Source organism: Drosophila navojoa, chromosome 4 (genome assembly GCF_054131105.1).
Source record: "Drosophila navojoa isolate 15081-1374.11 chromosome 4, UAZ_NAV_1.0, whole genome shotgun sequence".
Classification (NCBI taxonomy): domain Eukaryota; kingdom Metazoa; phylum Arthropoda; class Insecta; order Diptera; family Drosophilidae; genus Drosophila; species Drosophila navojoa.
Genome location: NC_142892.1, coordinates 3,607,768 through 3,629,791, shown reverse-complemented (window position 1 = coordinate 3,629,791; position 22,024 = coordinate 3,607,768). Strand labels below are relative to the sequence as shown.

At 39.7% G+C, this 22,024-nt stretch overlaps 1 protein-coding gene across 10 annotated transcripts in view; it reads right to left on the bottom strand.

Moving 5' to 3' along the window:
• LOC108650099 (band 7 protein AGAP004871) overlaps nt 1-22,024 on the bottom strand; it is a 42,540-nt gene that overhangs the window by 20,163 nt on the left and 353 nt on the right. For 2 of the 10 annotated variants that reach the window (XM_089260161.1, XM_089260164.1), the window contains exon 2: nt 14,061-14,172. In XM_089260161.1, coding sequence (XP_089116287.1) covers nt 14,061-14,172 — 112 coding nt within the window. Of the gene's footprint in view, nt 1-6,181; nt 6,516-13,256; nt 13,269-14,060; nt 14,173-20,991; nt 21,614-22,024 lie in introns of those variants that run through there. The other 8 variants (XM_089260162.1, XM_089260165.1, XM_030382822.2 and 5 more) reach the window with 7 other exon arrangements.

The following is a 22,024-nucleotide window of genomic DNA, read 5'->3' as shown; positions in this document are numbered from 1 at the left end:
GCCAAGCGCTTTGCATATCAGTGAAAACATTTGACGTTTACAGCCAAACCGCCATCAAATCAAAATCGTAAGCCACAAAAAGAAACAAAAGCAAAAACCATAAACTGATTTGCTCAGCTCAAAAAGCGAGAGTTGAAGGCTGATGGCGAATGGCAAACGTCGTAAGGCAGCTGCTGCTTGTTAACCGAGAACGGAAGCGGAATCAGAAAACCGGACGATGACAATGAGCTGAGGATGACAGGGCCAGCAAAGCAAAGCAAAGCGTCTCAGAAGTGCTAGAAAGCAAAGCAGAAACGAAAAGGAATCCTAAAGAGAGCAAGAAGAAAACTATTATCAAGGGAATGTTGAATATGGAATACCCTAGAGAATTTTGATTGCATAGCAGGGCAGAGAAAGTCATTATCTATATCATTAGCGAAAGTCATTATCTCCATGATGTTTATATCAATGTCTATAGAATCAATATATGTACATTGATCTATCTCTATCCTAAGACTTCTTACAATAAAAAAAGTGTGTAAAGTAGGCCTTAAAGCCAAAAGCCTCGTTAGTTTACCACATTTACAAACACTGCCTAAAAATGTAAGAATTTAATCTAATGGACTCTTAAATATCTCCAGTTATGCCTCAAATATTTCGTGACATAATTACAGAACCCTTTGCTTAGGCACCTATTTAGAGCAGCTGGGTTAAAAAAAAAAGGGCACACAAAAAGAGAAAGAGCACAGAAACATTCTCAGTTGAACGGGGTAAAAATATAATGTGGCTGAAAATGTGAGCCCACAACCGGATGACGGTTCACATAGGGCCAGGACATTCGAACCGCATGTCCTGCGACGCGCTGGCTCAGTGTGCGAAAATTAGCCAGGCAAATATGTCGCACTTAGGCTGCTAGCGGAAGACGGCCAAAATGCCTGCCAGAGATACCAAAAGAACGGACACGCACACACACACACACACACACACACACACACACACACAGAGAAACAAACACAATGTCCGGGCACGGCAATTGCCTAGGCTAAAAGTGGGTGGCTTGGGCTCTCTTCTGGTGGGCTTGGCCTGGTCTGCGCCTCGTAATTGTTGACGTTTGCGCTTTTTGCGTTGTGCCATGTGACACAAATGCGTCGAATTATTGTCATATGAGGTCACTGTCCCTGTCTCGTCTCACGCAGTGAAAGTTGTACCCACACTCACGTAGCATCCATAAACACACACAGCCTCAGTAGGTCTGACACTTTGGCGTTTTTGTTTGTTTGTGCTGTAGGTCTATTATGTAGCTGGAAGTCAAGCAAATGTTCGCTTGAACATTGCCACAACAGCAACAACAGCTGCAGCAGCAACAACAACTCGACTAGCAACTTGTGGGCGCTTGTAGCACATTTTGTGGTACATACACTTACACACACACCCTTACACGCACACACACACACACACACACACACACACACACACACACACACACACACACACACACACACACACACACACACACACACACACACACACACACACACACACACACACACACACACACACACACACACACACACACACACACACACACAGTGAACAGATAACAGAAATTGCTCATACGCCACATAGTCCCCACTCGAAAAACCAACTTTTACAACTGTTGCAGTCATGAATAGTTGACTAGCGACTCACGTAACAAACTTCACATTCAAATTACATATAAAAATGGTTAAGGGACTGCAGTAAATATGTGACTAATAGATACCCTGGCGGCAGTTGCTGGAAATTCATAAATTCCCATATATAATATATGCTTATTTTTCTTAAGCCTTTGAATATAAACTCTACTATCCCTCTTTTAAAATTTAGTGTCCATCATATTTTTAATACACTCTTCATTACTACTATTTACAGGGTATATTATCAGTTATTGATAGTTACATATAAGGCAAAAGTCCGACTGCCCAAGCGCCTTCACTCACAATTCTATTAGTTCTTTATCTTTTGGCTGGCTTTTCGGTCCGGCGCTTGCTTGGTCGTTCGCTCGCTCACTCCCATTGCCCTTCGCTCATAAAATATGAAAGCGCAGTGAAATTTATTCAGCTCGACCAACATGAAATATGCGCATTCAGTTTATGAAGCCGATTGGCCCCCAGCGAAATGGACGCTGGCGGCCATGGTCGGATTGAAAGTTAAAGTTGAAGTTGGATCTGAGGTTGAGGTTGAGTTTCAGTTTCAGTTTGAGGCCAACTCAGATGGGGCAAGTACCACGCACACACACACACGCACACACACGGATTAGCCCCGCTGCAATCACTGGCTGCTCACTAATTGCGCTGCTCTAAGAGCTATAAAGTCGGGCCACGCATTAATCGCTGTCACGCCCACTGGCCCACGCCGTCCAGCCTCGCATCGATTCAATAATTCATAGCCCTGCACACATTGACGACACGTTTCTTGGCAATAAAATGAAGATGAATAAAATGGGAAAAAAAAGAAACGAAATGAGAAATGAAAAATGAGAAATGAGGAAAATGCTGCAAATGCTCGACAATAATTTAGCGCGTCTGCCAGGTTCTGCTTCTGGTTTCTGTCCAGGACTTGGTGTTGGGTGCCTCATCGACCTGCTGCCTGGGCCTGAACATGAAATGACTTTATCAAAGCGGACTTCGCTGCTCTCTCGGTTACACTCATTCACTGGCATAGTTACATATACATAGATACAACTATATACGCACACACACGCATACATAGGCACACTCATTCACATGTACATATACGTGTATATAAAATGAATGTCAGGCGCCAACATTGGCAGCAACTGTCGCAAAATTTCCTTTGCACTTATTTTTATTTTTTTTGAATACTCTTGCTTGTGGTATTTCAGTGGAGGCATTGATTGTGTTTGATAAGATGATTAAAATTGTTTAAATATCAGGAATATATAAAAACATCATAACATATAAACATCTTAAGAAGTTGTAGAGATAAAATATATGGGCTTACTTGATATTGTGATCTATATATATTAAGCTCAATCAGCCACTCAGTCAATCAGTCAATCAAAGGAATTCTATGTGATTTATTTAGGTCTGTTGATGTTTAATTTCATAAATATACAGATTGGACTTTTATGAAAGTTCTTATATATATACATTTTTAAAATCTCTATGAAAGTGCATTCACTATTCGTCTATCTACAGTTGATTTTTCTACTTGTTTTATTTGTTATTTTGTTGTGGGCTATCTTTGTGATTTTTTTGTATTTTTATTTTTTTTTTTTTGCTCTTGCTTCCGATTATGTCGTGCAGCTCTGTGAGTGTCCTTTGATATTGGGACGAGCCGTGAAATATTGCTGTAAGTGTATGAATGTTTGTGTCTGTAGGTACATACAAATGTGTGTGTATGTCTGTGTGTATAAGGTTACACTGAAAAACTACTGAACAGTCAATTCATTGCTTTAAAGCTAAGTAATATACAAAGTAATATTAATTAATATTAAAGAAATAATTTAAATAGCTTTCATAATTATTTGCATCCACTTAATGAAGTTGTATACTGTTAATGTTCATCACGTTGTATATATAAAGCCATTAATTCAGCTTGAACGGAATTCATGTATTATGAATTTCAGAGAGCTCCCAATTCCCTCAGATGATTAGCCCCTTGGCAACAATTAAGACGCAAGCCCATTTGAGCTGCGTAGCTGACGTGAGCCTTGGGGTCAGCTAATTGGAGCTGTGCGTTGACGCAGCTTTAAGTTGTGAAGGACACGACACGGCAGGATATGTAAAACAGGCTTGTCAAACGCGAGTAAACAATTGATTTCACATTACAGAAAAATGACAATCCAGCAGCAAACGGCAGACTGCAGACAGCAGACGACAGCTGGCAAACAGGCAAATGCTGATAACGTGGCCAACTGGAAAATCAATTAAAGCGCAGGCCAACAAGCACAGGCACTGACTGGTATATGCTGGGGGAGTTGTTGTCTATGTGTGGTGTGTGTGTGTGCGTGTGTGTGGCAGCTTTATGGGTGACTTAATGCGCGTCACTGCCCAGACTAGTCTGTCCTTTAGCTTGTGTCTCCCTCTTGTAGGGGAAGCAAAACTTAATTATCAGCGTCGGATGTGGCGCTGCATGCAACGGAAATGTGTGTTTGCACACACGCCGTCCCGCCCCTTCGTCATCCGCCTTCCCTATGGCAGCAGCAACAGCACCACTTGACGCCGCCAAACACGCCTCGGCAATTTTAAAACATATTTCACTTGAGTGCACTGCCTTTGCCAGTCCAAGTAAAAATGTCCTCGCTGGGCGGGGTCGGGGAGAAGAGAAGTGGAGAAAAATGTGAAAAATCGGCCAAAAGGTAAATGGAAGTGGGGTAAATGGCAAATGGAAAATGAGAAATGAGAAATGAAACATCAACTGCGACGAACCATAGTAATTAATTTAAAAAGACCTTCGTTGATTTAATGATGCAAAAAATGCGTATAATTCATTAACAATATGAAATGCGCATTCAATTATTTTAAATGCGCCATTTGTAGCTGCAGTATCATTAAATTTCAGCTTAAGCGAGACAATGATATTGTAATATATGAGAATGAATATTGATAAATAACATTTTATGTGTGTATACAAAAATATTAATTTAAATAAAATTCACTCTGATATCAGCTATCAATGAAACAGCTTAATTTAGTACATTTATTTTTATATATATTTATATATCTGTTACATATTTATTTATAGTCTGATATCAGCCTTAACTCTGAGATAATCTTCATCATTCAACTTCTCTTGCGCTCTTAAAGTTTCGCTTCATCTGCTACATACTTGACCTAATAAATTTCAACTGCTTGACATATATGAGAGCCATACTACTCATATGCGAAATTTGTGCAGCTTATGTACTTCAATTATGTGTACTTCACCCACTTATGTGGCTTGCGTTTGCAACACTCGTGCCTTATGATTATGCCACTTGAAACCGTTTATTATCTCCTTTATTAGAGGCGAATAGAGTGCAACTGAATACACAGATAGACACAGATAGATTGTGTAAGCAATTGTCAGTCATAAAATACAAATTTTCATACAGTTGTCGTAATGAATAGTTGAATCACGAGCAAATCGTTTGAAATCACTCACAAAATATTTTTACCCTAAGCTAGTTACTTTTCTATATCTATATATCAACTACTATACATATTGTATTCACTTGAATTGGTAAGCACAAGAAGGTATACTATTGCTGTACTATAGGTACATATTTTCGCTGTACGGCTTAGTCGAACTTATTGATAATATAATCTTATAAAACTACTCTCTCTAACACAGCAATTTTGTACCACAATTTAAGGCTTAGTTTTGTTCACTCTAATAAAATACTTACTCAGCTCAGTAAGGTATATGAAATGCTCAGAGCTTGTTTACTCTGAGAAAGGTGACGCCCACACATAATTAAACAGCACTCACTTCTACTCACTCTGCAGCAGGTAGATATTATGAGAACTGAGTTACACCTAGCTTTTATTGGTTACTGTCTCTTGGCTATGTTCTACTCAATGCTCCGAAAAGAATGACTCACCACTCCAACTGTGGTATATACGTAGCTAATGACACTTAGAGTAGTAAAAGTAGTAACTTTGTCTGTGTCAAGTTATTATCTATTTCTTTTGCACTCTGACCTAGCTTCTACTATTCTCGCCCTCGGTCACGAGTGGTTATAATGAATACAACTACTCTATTTGTCTTCACACACACAACTCTACTATACTCATTCGCTTTTCCACGCTTTACTAGTCTATCACGCTCCCACACACAACTAGTTTATAAGGCTCCCACACATAACTACTCTAACTCCCTCGCAATCATAACAACCTTTTCTCTCTCCCACACATACATAATCTATCTATTTTCTCAAGCACTCTCCAACTCAGATAAATAACTAATACGCTCTTTTTTAATCAATGACTACTCTCTGCTATCCTTTCTCTGTATCTCTCTACCTCTCTCTATTCTGTCTCTATCTCTCGCATAACTAGTCGCATTCATCAAATTTCATTCAATTGGGAGTTTTCCAAATATGATTATTTCACTTTCTTTTACTTCCGCAATTATCAGAGATATGATCTCTTCTTCTTCTCTCCAGTTCAAAGCTGAAGTCTTGGCCAATTTTTATTGGTTTGCATGCGTAGCTTACCTCGACTAAAACCAAAGCCTGTCGTCGACCCAGAGGCCGTTGTATCGAGTGCCACGCGACGTGGCGACGCACTTATCTCGCGCTGGCTGCTGTGATTGCTGTTCAGCTGCATTTTGTTGTTAAAGTTGCTCGAAATGGTGTTGGCACGTTGGCCGTTGGCGGTGCGCTGCTGCTGGTGCTGGTGCTGAAGCTGGTGGTGTGGCATGTATTGTTGCTGTTGCATAGATCGTGCTGCATGCCGCTGCTGGCCAACAGCTGCTGGCATGCTGGCAGCTGTCGACTGCCACAAACTATCCGTGCGGTCCGATATCTTGAGGCCGTTTCCGATTTCAATCTCAATTTCAAATTCAATTTCAATTTGCAATCGCAATAGTAATTGCAATTGAATGTGCAAATTTTTGTGGTGCAATCAGTGAACAATTTGTGTGCTTAAACATAGATAAATACATACATATGTATGTATATCTTCTTATGGAGCCAGTGCTAATTGCCACAAGTTGCCGCAACCGAAAGTTGCTCCGAAAACTTTTCGTTTATTTAAGTTGCGCTTTAAGCAACGCTCGAATGCTTTACCAGCCAAGAACTCTATTAAAAACTTTTGGTGCCCCACACAAACTTTGAGTCCGAATGCACTCGCAATTTATTTAAATGAGCACAGCAACAAAGGCAATTCCATAAACAGAGCTGGGAATTCTAGTTCGGTTTTGTTAATCTGTTGTTGCAGGCAGGGTTCGCAGGGCTCGTAAGGCTCAGTAAATCAGTTATTGCAGCATATAATGAACGATTTATGGGTCACAATCGTTGCAGCTTGTGCCTTCAGTTTAATCAATAGCTAAACAAGTCCTCAATACATTAACTTTTGCATTTCAATTAAATCGAGGGCATAGAAATCACTGAATAGACTCATTGGCCCATTTAAAGGGAGCTATTACTCCCTTCGCTGTACCATTAAACACAACTCTAATTAAATCGCACAACAGTTTCGCTTACTCAGAATCGCCTGACTGCTGCGGCTGTTCATGCTCATGTGCAGGCAAAAACCACGCAGAAACTAATTTAAACAAAATTAAATTGTAGGCAGCGGAGCGTCGAAGTTTCGTTCACTTTGTTTTAATATGAATATTTTGTTTTTGTTTTTAATTAAATTTTGTATTTTGATTTTCTTTTATTTATATTTTTTTAAGTTTTTTTTTTATGCACTTGAAAGCGTTTGCTTGGTTGCAGTTGCTGCAGCGCTCGCCGTGCGCTGACCACCAGCTTTGTTTATAGACGAGTCCCAACTGAACTGAACTCTAGTGTTATTTAATTTATTTATTGCCTACATAGGTAGGGTGCCGAGTAGCGCTCGAATGGCCCCATGCTCAAACATTGCATGTCCTGCTCAGGCTTTGCGTAATGTACTGTGCGCTGTGTCCGCTCGTTGGTCACGTACAATGGCCGAACGGATGGCGGGCTGGGAACGGAGAGGGCGGGTCTCCTGGTACTTTGATGAACGACCAATTTGCGGAATTGGACAGCTATGGACATGTTAATAGCTCGAATGCCTAGAACGTTTCCCTTGCGAAGATTTGGCTGCACGCGCGGCCATACGTTTTGAGCTCAAGGATGCAGGATATGCACTGTCGCAAAAAAACGGAAAACAGCCTCTCGGTTATGTTAAATGCCAAAAGCAGCTTTTGTGTCTTTCTATCAGCCTCGAGCTAGATACGATATGGTGTACCTATATATACATATATATATATATATATACTCGTTTATCTATACGATGCGATAGATGAGAATGGCATAAACCACATCAACTGAGAGCCGAGCAACTGTAATTGTAAGCGAACCTTGCGGCATGCCGCACCGCCCGCTTCGGCATGCTTCATTATGTTCGACTTGGACTTGGTCACAAAAGTCAAGTAAAAGCCAGGCCAAGTTGCAGGTGGCTGCTGGCTGGTGGCAAGCGGCAAGTAGGCCATTTTGTGCATGTTCTTAGGACACACTGAGCTGAAAGTATTTTGACTTTCAACCGGTTGCTCCCGTGGGCCGGCATAGCAAGTGAAAGTCATGCAGAGACTCTTGACTCTATTTTGTCTCACTCTCTCTGCCCCTTTCGCAGTCACTCTCTCTGTCTGTCTTGGTCTCTCTTTCGTTGTTGGCATTTACATGCTTGCATAAACCTGAATATTTCATAATGCGCCACTGCCACCTCTGTATACATTTGAAAGCCCGCTGTCGACTCGTTATCGTTGAGCCTGCTCAAAAATTGAATTGTAAATATTTAAGTAGCTGCGTTTTTATTTTATTCTTTAGCAGGCGTTGAGTGAACTTGAGAAACTTAGTGTAAATAACAAGGTATTTATTTAAGTGGCACCTGAGCATTCAATTGTTAAAGTTGAATTGCTCAAGACCCATTTCAGTGTTAAAGTAGACTACCTAGACGTCCGCTTAAGGCATTATTGAGATAATGAAAAAGGAAGGGAAAGAGAGAGAGATCTATCTCTCTAGAGATTAAGAGACAGAGAGAGAGAGAGATAGTAAGGGGAGATGAGTAAAGATACTGCGGGAGTGAGAAAGTGAAGGTAGGGGAGACAGAGAGAGAGAATAAGAGAGAGAGAGAGACAAAGATAACGAAAAAGATGGAGAAGAGAGAGAGAGAGAGATAGAGAGAGAGAGAGGAAGAGAAATGAAGTGAGAAGGGAGAGCAAACGATAACGAGAGAGAAAGAAAAATATATTGGGAGATAGAGAAGGAGATAGAGAGACGATTCAACTATAGTGAATGAGAGAGACACATAGAGAGAGAGTACAGAAGCCAGAGAGACAGAGTAGCCAAATATGTTTTATAGAGAGAGAGAGAGAGAGAGAGAGAGAGAGAGAGAGTGAGAGGGAGACAGAGAGAACGAGAGACAGACAAATAGAGACTGAGAGATAGGCGCATTTATTATCAATTTATTAATTATAGATAAAGAATTGAAACGTAAATATTAAAATTCAACAGTTTACATTTCAAACTATAATAATTTAATATTTATTGCCACCAAACATAATTTAATTCATTTAAAATTCAATAAAAACTCGCCCATTAAAACAGAGAAACCTTTTTGTAAGCCATTGCAAGAAAGACAAATGTAGAAATGTAAATAACAACACATTGTCCGCAGCTCCATTACATTAAGGATAACGAGCAAAAAATGCACGTGCAATTAGAATAAATTACTTTAATTAGTTGTTTGTGCTGTGGCCATTTACCGGACAGCTGGACAGCTGGACAGCCGGACAGCCTGTCTGCCTGTCTGCTAGGCGACAAGGGATACGTGCCACCAGTCGTTAAGCTGGCACCACCTAAGCCACCTGAATCACCTGAGTTTCCATTTTATTTGCCCATTTCAGCTGAATGCATTGCCAATAAACTGCGCAGTCCTTATTGGCACAATCTTATTGGATACGGCGGTGTCCAGTGTTGGTTGACCTATGCTTGCCATGGCAACAAGTTGCACGTTAACGCGACGGCACAGTCGATACACAGCTACACAGCTACAGCAATGACTATGACGATGGCTATGGCTATGGCTATGGCTATGGCTATGACTGTGCATCTCTCTGTAATATACGTCAGTCTAGGAGTAATTACGTATACGCCCTGTTGCACCGTGGCGCCACTTGTGCCCATTTTGGTGCTCAACAACGACGCCTTTTGTGCGTCAAATTAACAACTTCCGCATGAGGCCACATGCCACTTGCACCCAAATGCGTCATTCTCTATGCTTTGCTCCATTGTGTTCCAACGGAGACAGATACAGACGAACGGACAGAGGGCCGGGTGGAAGAGCAGACATAGATAGTGGCGCAGGCCACTTTGGCCATATTGTCAACGCTTGGCCAGCTGCCAGCTGAAGACGTTGACTAACACTGGCAGAGCCTATTATTGCGCTTTAATGGCAGCTAAAATGGCAGCAGCTTAGCAAACTGAACTCAACGCGGCTCGACTCTAGATGGCAGACTGCAGTCTGCCTCGGAAAGAGGACATTAATTAATAAGGACCTTTTAAGCTGGCATTTAAAACAAGCCGCGCATTAATCAAAGCAACATCTTTTCAGCAGAAAAGTTTTGCAAGACACCAAAACATCTAAGAGAATATATTAAAAATGTTTAAATACATACAAGTTTATTTTAAACTATTTTTATACATTTAAATGCCAACTAAATAAGAGAATATTTTAAATATTTTTATTTATATATTCCACTACTTAAATGGCAGTTAAATGCTTTTTGAATTCGCAATCTTTTCGCAGTTTGAATCCCATTCAAATACCTCTTGCATTGAGATGCAATTGCTTCAATGGTTTCTTCTCTGAGCATTCGCTTTGTAACACTTCAAAATTTCTACAAATTCCATTTATATCTAAATCGCAACTTTCGAGCAGCCAAAAGTTGTGAACAATTTGTGTGCCTGAAGCCTGCTTCAAATTTAAAGCATTTGCCAAGTGAGAGACACTGCCAACAAAGTGTCGAAAGGAACGACTAGAGCATATCATATAAATAGTATAGAAATGCAGAAAATTGACTAAAATGTGAATAGATATATCTTTATATATTGGCAAAGTTGATATACAAAAAATAATATCAGGCTTAAGCTAAGACTGCAAATTTATAAAGAAAATATTTTGTGAAGCAATTCTCAAGAGTTTTCTGGAGCTCCCTCCAGAAATAACAAATTCATTCTTAGTTTTCTTGCACATTTTCCAAACACATCCATTTTAATATATTATTTTAGCACTTACTTCTTGTGTAGCCTTTAACAAGTTTTTATTGCTGGGTATTAGGCAAAATCAAATATAATAAAATATTCGAATCTAAGCATGACATAAAAGATAAAAAATGACTGTCGTTTATCTTGGAAATTCATAAGCGACTGCCCAGCCAGACCAGATATTTGCTGGCACATCTCGAGAATGAGAGAGGGAGAGAGAAAGAGAGACAGAGGGAGAGTGGGAAAGCAAAACGGAAGACTAAGTGAAAAAGCCGACGAAAAGTTTTGCAGCTAAATGCAAGTGGGTATATAGCATTATACAGTGTGTGCTTGATTGTTTTTTTATGATATTTTTTTTTTTTTTTCATTTTGTATTTGAGGCTTAGCCGCTTTTCTTAAGTTTTGCCAAGGCTCTGCCCCCTTGAGTCAGTCGGTGCATTGAACTAGACGCTGTGCTGTGCCATCTAGCTGTTCCTTCTTGGTGCTCGATTGGTTGGCAGCCAACGCCACGGGCCGAGCCTTGGCTGCGCTTTGTGTTTGTCTTTGCGGCCGCAGTTGACAAAGTAAAGAAAAGCGAGAGATAGACACAGAGAGAGAGAGAGAGAGAGAGAGGGAGGGTGAGGGGTTAGCGGGTCAGCAAAGTGGAACGTGGAGCGAGCACCGTGGAAAGTCTCGCAATTTTAATTTCTTTTATTTTGGCCATCTGTTTGTTGGCCTGTGTTTTGTTTAGCCTGCAATTTATTTGTTTTACTTTTGGTTTCGTTGCGTTCGCTGCGAAATGAGTGGACAAGAGTATCAGCTGCCAACTGCCAGCTGCCAGCTGCTAAAATCCAACTTGATGCTAAATTAGAGACCTAAATAGTCGAACGGGTGGGTCATTGGGGGCATTGGGAGCTGAGGTAAGGGCGAGGCCAAAGGGGCAGGCTTTAATTAACTAATGATGAAAAATGCTCGAGCATTCTGTTCTGCATTGTCAGCTTTGTGATACCCTAGCGCTCAGTTGACAACAGAGTTGATTGGTTAGTTAGGCAACGAAGGAATACAGAAATGAGCAATGGTAACGAAACGAAGACAGGTGGACAAAGAGAAACATAAATGAAATATTAATTGAGAGAGAGAGTGATAGAAAAAGGGGAATACAAACAAGATGGGAGACGAGGTTGAAAAAACGGCGAGAGGGATTGGGGGTGGGATATTGAGAATGGGACAGAAAGATTCAAGAATTATGAATATGAGAAGAGAAGCTCTCTAGAGAATGAGAGACAGACCTGGAGAGAGAGACAGACAGAGAGAGGGGGAGAGACTTCAGGAGATAGAGGGAGAGGGAGAGAGAGACTTAAGGAGATACAGAGAGAGAAAGAGAGAGAGAGAGAGAGGGAGATATTGATATATGGAAAGAGTTAGAGGATAGACAAAGAATAGCAAGACAGAGAGAGGAGGGGATAGAGACGCGAGAAAGTGATGGAAGCAGGGGAGACAGTGAGAGACTAACAATTTAAGGTCAAGGATCAAGCTTCTTTACGCTAAGGAAGGGGATATATGGGACTATAAAGATAAGGCACAATTAAATTAACCCACTTACATATACACATACATCATGTATATACCTCTACAGGGTATCTCTAGGCTCTATTCTTGGCTAAATTTCATTGCTTGCCCTCGCTGTTATTTGCAGGTCGCACTGGTCATTAAAGTCGAGTGCAGATGATGGTTTATGTGTGTTCTGTTATTACGAGCAACTGGAAAGCGTCAAATGAAGATGTCGCTTGTCCGCCTCTGTGTGTGGACAAACTTATCATGATATAGTCATCGCTTCGGCCTTAGGCCAAGGAAGATACACACAGCAAGCGAGAGAGAGAGAGAGATATAGAGATAGAGAAAGGGAGACAGACTCAGACCAGCTGAAACAAACATCAAGTATACGCCTCAGAGCACAGTTAAGCAAGCAAAATCTCTGCGCTCGCTCGGCCGCAAGACGCAACTTTATGGTTGCAAAGCACTTAGCAAATGTTAGCCTAATGTGTTGTGCACACACACACAAACACACACAGACACACATCCCCTCGCACACATACACAAAGTTTACACACTTTATGCACAGAGAACATGATTTAGTTATGTAAATGCACTTTGTAACTTGGATTTTGGCTAAACTAATTCAATTGCAAATCAAAAACGCAATAGGAAATCAAATGAATATTGCAAATTCATTGAATATTTATACTTACAGTCGGCGAATACACACACACACTTACGCACGTGTATTCATTGTGTAATTTACGTAATTAAATGCAAAATATTTATAGTATTTAAATTTAAATTAGTTTTTAGGACTCACCAAGTCTACGTACTACAGATGAGCGAGAGAGTTGTGAGAGAGAAGCGGTTGTTTTTTTTTTTTTTTTTTTATTTATTTGCATTTTGGTTAGTTGGTTAGTTGTTATTTTTAGTTGGTTGATGATGCGTTTTTGTTATTTGTTTGTTATGCAAATTTGTACAGAGAGCGTTTTCCAAATTCGGCGAATTTGTTGTTGGGCAAGCAACATGAAATGTTTACGTTTGAAGTTAGTTGAAATTATTTATTTATATATTGCATATATGTATAGCTAGATATCATCTATTTGTAATGCAATATTAGCAAAACTATAACTAAGTCTCTAATGCATGCAGGCAGTGCATGCTGGGCACAACGGGAAGGGAATGAGCGACGGGGCGAGGGCTGGGGGAGCATGTGTACTACGGCTAAGCGAAATGTGAAATGCTATTTATTTGCCGACTGCTGCGACTGCGGAATTAAACTATGTCAACTGCAAAGCCAGTAGGTCAGGGATAGTTAAATACTCCCATGCAAAGAAGCCAAAATGCAGCGCAGCGCAGCAGCCGTCGCAGAAGCAGTTACCTTTTCTATATATATATATATGTTGGCTCTTTGGGGGGGTGTTGGATTTACTTTTTTTTTTTTTTTTTGTTGGTGAGGTTGGCTGTTTTTGGTTTTTCTTGAACGATACGGGGTTCGGGTGTTCTACACACAACATACACATGTTCATACATATACGCATACATACATATAAATATATTTGTATTAAAATATATATATATATGTATATATATGTATATGTATGTATATATATTCATTGAGAACTGACACACTTACTTTTCATGATGCGATTTCGGTATTCATCGTCGCGCTGCATGGTCACGCTGCCGCCACCGTTGGAGACCATCGAGCTCACTTGTTCCATGGGCACAATATCCTGGAAGAGATCAAATAAGAGCCTGCATGAGTTGACAGTCGAGATGTGATGAGCAGTTGCTTCTGTTTACTTAATAAATATGCTCATATTTTTTATAAATTATATATCATAGTAATTATCTTCTTCTGAATCCGTATTTCATTACGAGACTCCCGTTTACACTTCCTTTACTCCTCAAAAATAACACTTCACAAATATACCCTCTTCAACACTTTTCCCTGGGTACAATAATAACTCTGAAATATCTTTGCGCAAAACATATATGAGTTTTCATTGGAAAAACTTTTGGCTGCTGTGCACAAATTTGTCCGAGTTTGTTGCGAAGTTGCGCACTGTCCGCTGCCGCTGGCAAGTTGTGGAAACTTAATTAGCAGCGTGTACGGCAGCCAAATTGCATTTATCCAGAAAACATGGACACACCTCATGCGCTCGATGGCGGTTGGCATGTCAGACGGTCTGTATATTTCGTATTTTATGGCTGCACTTTTTGTTTTGAATACTCTAGCGAAAAGGCCATTGAGAATTGTTGATGTGGAATGCGTGTTAGCCTTTATGGGAGATATATGTATGTATGTATGTGTATAAAAAGTTAATAAACTTTTTTCCACGTGACTGAGCAGCCATGGGAATTGAATTTACTCTGAATTTATACAGGGAATTTAGAGCTTATAGCTCTGCGACTGCAGCTATCATGTACTGAAGAGAACTAAAGAAGTATTTTATTTTTAAAAATATATATATATTTTTTTTATAAATCTTCATAATTTACTAAATGTTGCTCAAAAAATTTTTATATATTTTTATTTTATTTTAAATGTTTTTTAATTGAAGAATCAAATTCTTTTAATTTTATTATTATTATATTCTTTTATTAATTGAGTTTATGTTCAATTTAAAAATATACCAATATATTATTTATTTCAGATTTTATTTCAATAGTTTTTATTTATTTTTATTTTTAAATTATGATTTTTATTTTGTTTTTATAGATCTGTGTCTAAACATTATTTTCAATAAAGACCAAGGAATTTCTAAATATTGCAACATATTTTAATATGCTTTCTGATTTGCAATATCATAAACTTACTCCCGTTCACATCGATTCATCAGCTAATGCCACTTAAACTATTGACACATATATGACAGCCAGGGATTAGGCCGCGGTTCATCTGCTCTATATGCACTGCCATCACAAAAGGATATTTAATCTTCGGCAAAGATTTGCTCTACTGTGGCTTACTTTTCCTTTGATTGTACACTTTATGAATCCACTTGTTCAGCCCACACATTCAGTCAGCGCTTCATGCTGTTCGCTGCGGTTGTTTCACCCAAAAAATATGAAGTAGATAAATTGTTTTTTTTTTTTCTCTCATTTTTTTTTTGTTGTCTTTTATTCCCTTTGCACTTTTCATATTGTGCCAACAAAAGCATTTGCCGTATGCGGTTTTTAAATGCTGGCACTACCGCACGTCAACCAGCCCGCTCACCCTCCCCCCACGCCCACGTCCACGTCCACGCTTTTGGCTTCGGCTTTGCAGTGCCTGCAGCAGCGTAAACATCAGCAGCAGCTGCTGCTGTCGTTGCAGCGCTTACCCGTCGAGCTGTGATATTTTTCAATGTTTATTGTTTGCATTCAGTTGCCACATTTTCGCCCTCAACCATTCCCTTCTATACCTATCTCTCTCTATCTCTCTCTCTTAGGCAGCCTTTTTGCCCCACTCATTGGGGGGCATTGAGTAAAATGGATTATTTTCTGTGCGCTCGTCGACATTTATTAATGAAATTTGCAGTGAGCCGCGTTGGCCATTGTCCTGCTGGATTAGTTCTGTAATAAACGCATTTCGCCCAGCTGAACGTTGAGCCAATGTGGGAATTAGCAGATAAAATGTTTTGCGTGAAGACCTTCGAGCAGAGCTCAACGGCATGAGCGAAACGGGTCAGCAGAGGACACGAAATGTGAATAAAACCCGCTAGCGTACAGTCCCAATGTATTTTGCGGCAAATGATTGATTCTGTGCTGATAAACTGTTGATATATTTGCAGTTCACTCTGGCTCGTCTCTCATTTCATTGAGCATTGCGCATTGGAGAGGTAGAGGTAGGAGAGTAATATGCTTTTAGCTGATGGCTTGGCTGTACTTATATATAGTGTGAGCTGAGATTGGCGAAATCAGGTCTGATATATGAACTTCTCTATCAATTTACATTCAGCAGAAAATCTTGTGCCTGGGGAGCCTACATCAAAGACTAGAATTTGAGAGCTCTGATTTAATTTCGAGCCCTGCTTCATTTTATAGAAAACTAACGTGTAAAAATTAAAAAAAAAAAAGGTTTTTATAAGCACAGCGAATTTAAATTTATTAATAGAAAATCAATCTCTGCCCATCGATCAACTTTAGCTGCACTTAAAAATATAAATACAAATACGAATTGATTGATGTGATTTAAGTTCAATTGGTTTGAATGGAAGAGGGAGACAGCTTAAATGCAGCATTAATTTAAATAAAACCATCTAAAACAAATGTACTTCTTCCAACTAATATATCTGCCTACAGTAATTTTCAACAATTACATAGTGCAAATACTCAACTATTCGCAACACTCTCAATTTTCGCTTTATTTGCCGTTCATGAATCATATTCTTCCGTTGTCTCCATAATGAAGCAATAAAATTGCAAATTTCTATAAATTTTGCAATTCAATGGCGAATGCCGCAAATGCCGAAAGCCAAAGCGAATAGCATAAATAAATGCAAAACATGCAGACAGTAAATAGCCAAATGCTTTTGGCCCATAAATCAAAGGCCAACAATGCGCAGCAGCGAAACACAAATCGAATGATTTATATTTGATTATTTCTCTCTTTTCATTTTTTGTGTCTGGCCACTGGGCTATCGCCTTCATCTTTCAGCTGGAACACGACGAATTGACAATAACTTTCAGTTTAATCTGTCGCAGCGGCTGAGGGAGCGAGCGTTTGGCAATGCGGGCTGTCAAAATGAGCATCACGTATACGCCATGTAAAATGCGCAATTCAATTTTGATCTAAGCACGCATTATGCAGCATATTACACATACGCAGCGTGCCCAGCAGAGAAGGCGAGAGAGAGAGAGGAAGTGTGTGTATGAGAAGCCGAATTTAAGGAGGCATGCTAGGCCTCTTTACTACCATATTAACGACTTTTGCATATTGAAAATGTTTTTTCTTGTTTTTTTGGCTGCGCAGAATGTGACAAAGTTCTCGACGACCATTTGCCTGCCTCAGTGCCATGCGAGCTGTCAAAGTTTCTGGCTGCATGCCAACTGCCATGAAGTACACAACATCTACATGTGTGAGCGGGTCTATGTGTATGTGTATGTGTGTGTGTGTGTGTGTGTGTGTGTTTGTGTGTGTCTCATACAGGTAGCTGCAGACGAGGCTTCAATTAAAATGTCCACACAAATTGCTTTTCTGTTTGCATATAAACAGAGCACAGCCAGTCGCTGATGGCTGCCAACAAATCTATGTACACCTTTGCCACCTGTAATCCAGATGATGATGATGATGATGGTGGTGGTGGTGATAATGATGATGATGTGGCTGATGTTCAATAAATTTTGCGAATTTCTGTGGCCTAAACAGCAAAACTTGAGCACAATTTATAGCGCTACATTTGAGTTTCAATTAGCCTACAAATGGCTGCACGGCAAAAAAAAAGGAGAGTGAGGTCTACTAGGTCTATAAGTTAAGTCTATAGCTCTCAGATTGTATTTGAAAATTATCTACATTTTCTGCAAATTCTATACTTGTTCTTTAATTAGTTTAATAAATGGAAAAGAGTATGCTCAGTTTTACGAAAAAAAAGGGAGTGAAGTTATATTTAAACAAATGTAATATTAAAGTTAATTGTATAAGCCATACTTCTCATTTAGTCAGCATAATAAATGAGCAAATTTATAAATTATTTATTTTTCATATGTTGTTAGCTTAAACACGCAATTATAGCCGCATTGTAGCACAGTTAATTTACATAGTTAACACTATTTGTTAGAGTATGTATAGAGAATCGTGCACCAAGTCTAAGCAGACATGCTTGATTTTAGCCTTGAAAGTTTCCTTAGTCTAAGGAAGTTAAGCACTAGGAATTCATATTCTATATGCCCTATAAAAATCAATATTATTGATTAATTATTCACAGAATTTCTCTCAGTGCTTGAGCACTTGTTAGTCAAGCTCTCAGCTATGCCATATGTTCAGTTTAACTTTATGAAGTCAGTTTGTAAAATGTTTTTTAAAGTTTTAAGTTAGTTTGCGCCTCGCCGTCGTTATTGGATTGTTTGTTTGTTGTTTTTCTCTGGATGGTTGGGGCAGCTACTTTGTAATGTAAATTAACGGTTAAATTGTGTAAATTGCGACTGTGGCGAGCGCAGCTGACAAAGCCGAGCAGAAGGCGAGGCGCAGCAAAGGTGGGGCCAGATGCCGAGCTGTCAGTTGCCGCATACAGCTGTAAGCCAAACAAAGGCTCACACGGCACAGACACACACAAGCACACATACATACATATATAGATATATACACAGATACATGTATATACGCACACATTATGCTTGGATTAGTGCGAGTGAAAGTTTATAGCTTGTTGTATTGAATAATTAACTTTTATTGATCGCGATTGCGCACACACACACACACATACACAAGAGCCGCACACACACACATATAGTGCTAGTAGATGCCCCTCACAAGTTTATTAGTTTACAGGCATTGTTTGCACGCCAGTTAGCTGGGCATAAAAGGCTTGTGAATGGCCATTGTTAAAAAGCATTCCCTGATTAAGTATACACACACACACACATATATGTATATACACTCATACATACATACTTATATACATCTTGTTGATTTAGTTGTCTGCGGCTAATAAAGTTAACGTGCGCGCTAAACTGTTTGTTGGCCCTGACTTGCTGTAGTTTTTGGCTCCTCTCATGCCTCGGGTCGCAAGTGCGCTAATTAGCTTTTAAGCTGTCGTCTGTTGTCTTAACTCTCAGCGGCTTTTGCCTTTGGCATGGTTAGATATGCACAGGCAGATTGTAAGATTTGGCTATGAGTGACATGAACTACTTTGGGGACTTGTCCTTATGGCATCTAATGCAAATAATCAATATGGTTTAATTAGTTTTTGATTAGTTTGCGAAGCGTTTAACCAGGATCGATAAACACTGAACTGATTGAGTATAACATGTATAAATAAATTCAATTAGTAGTGTGATGGAGCAAAAGACTGTGAAGGGAATTTGATGGGAACATTAAGTTATTAAACTAGGATCGAAATGTGAAGAACTGATTGATTGAAATATATATGTATATATACATATTAAATATAGAAGTAACTTGCCCAAAGCGAGAGCGACTGAATACGAAGGGTTAAACGTTTAACACTTATTTGGGAGCTTTGTTTTTGCTATATAAAGTGAAATCAATAAAATGTAGTAATTCATGAAAATAGTAGGAATTACTTATTACTTATTACTTACTTAAAAAAGCAAAAAAATCTATATTTCTATAATTTTATATATAATAATTGCCATATATTTTCTTGTCTTATAGTTCTTAACCAATAGTTTGTGGTAAATTAAATATTTTTAATAACAGCTGAGCACATTGTAACATATTTTACTAGAATATATAATATACATATATGCTGAGATCTTTGTCATAACTCTGCTTATCTGTGCTCTTATTAAGCTATATAAAAAGGTAAGCCAAGCTGACAGTATGAGCGACAACTATAATCTTAGCTTTCATCTGTGCTCAATGTCAGACTATATAGTTCCCTTAGTAACTATAGTAACTATAACTATATAGTTCACATAGTAATTTCACATACTATAGCTAATCCTAAAGAGGGCAACGAAAGTTTTAAAAGAGTAAATAAAAGAGCTGAAAGTTGAAACTTGGCTGCAACTAAATCTTTGTCTATGTAATTTTAGCTTGAAGCAATGACTGTGATGAACTTTCAACTTTGCATTTCGAGCTGTTGAGCTCGAAACAAAAGCCTTTGCTTACCACAAATTGATTATAAACTCAGAGCACTGATGCAATGTCGATAGCAAATGAAGGCTGAACCAAGGCTAGGCACTGTAGAAACTAGCTGAAGGTTTATGCCGTCCCCACGTTCACTCACACGATTTAGCTTATGATTATAGAGAGGTAAGCTTAAACGTGAAATTCTTTATGTTAGCTACTTTGTCCTAGTCAAAGAAAATGAACTGCGCTCAGGTAAACCTAGAAAAGTTTGAGCTGCAATTGCGAATTAGTTTCTTAAGCCTGTGCTGATTCAGCTTAAGCATAGATGTAAGCTTTCCACTGCTGGCAGCGAATGCCAACTCGAGCGTGGCTCAGCAAAAGTTGCCAAATATTTGACTAAAACTTGCATTAAGAGTGCGCCGCGAAAGCCGTAAAGCAAATGCTGCTGCTGCTGCAAACTGATTAAATATCCGGCCTACATTCGCCTCGAAGCGCGTTTCTGTATGAGTTCTTGTTAGAGGGAAATGTAATTTGAAGAACAAAACAAACAGCGCGAAGCGACGGCTTAAGCTGGGCCGGGATAAAAGGACGACAGGATGTCGAGCAGGTGGCTGTGCGAAACAAAAGCCGCTCCAGTTTAGCTATTTGCTATTTGCCTCAGTGGCACAGCTGGATATGCGCGACAGGAGTGACTATTGTGCCGCGCCTGGCATGGCAATGCGATTACCCGCAGCGAAATGTTTGCAGCATATGCTGAAATGTAAATGTAGGCAGAGGCAGCAGCTAGATAGATGAAGGCGCATTCGCCACTTACCTCGTAACGTGTGTCGATTTCTGGCAATTTCTCGAGAAACTCTTCAACCATCTTTTGTTGCACGTGCTGCTCGCAAATCAGTTAAGCACACACACACAGATGCACACACGCATAGGTGTGTGTGAGGGTCGAATATGTTAGGTAGATTAATTCGTAATTAAAGCTGAAACACCTGTTGTGATATTTGTCCTCTATTGCTCTATTTGCACTTGATAAAAATTCGTCGGTTTCGGTTTTTATTCAATTTGCACTCTCTGTTATTGTTTTGCCTTCGCCTTTGATTGTCTTTGCCAGGTTTATTGTATATTTTGTGTGTGTGTGTGTGTTTCTTTGTCGTTTTTTTTTTTTTTGTCACTTGGCACTTGATTTCGGGCGCTATTTTTAGCTCACGCACACATACACACACAGAGATACATATGTGTATATTGAGAGAGATGTGAAGATAGCGTCTTATAAACAAGTACGTTCTTTCGATATGCTGTGTGTGCGAGAGATGTGGTTGATGATGATGATGGCAACCAAACGCTGCCCGTTCACCGTTCAGCACTAACAACAAACTGCAGAAAAACAAAACATTTTATAGCCAGGCCGAGGCGATGTGCCGCACGAAGCGACCAGCCCGAGCATCAGCTTGTACTAAAAAGCCACACCAGCAACAACAACAACAGCGCCAAAGATGACAAAATTGAGCAAAACTGGCCAAACAGAAGTTCGACAGCTGCCGACGAGCACACAGCAGCCGAGATAAGAGAAGCAGGAGCAGCAGCAGCAGCAGCAGCAGCAGGAGCGGCAGCTGTGGCCGCAACATTTTGTAGCATACTTCTGAGCGCCGGCGCGCTTTTCGCAGGGGCAACGACTTTCAGCGCTGCTACGACTGCCACTGCTGGCACTGGTGATGCTGCTGCTACTGGAATGTGTACGAGCCATTCGAACTTCACAACTTGACACACATTTAAAGTTTCAATAGCGAGCTTTTCGCGTAAACAGCATCCACGCACTGTATTCCGAATAGAGTTTGTTCCATGTGGAACGT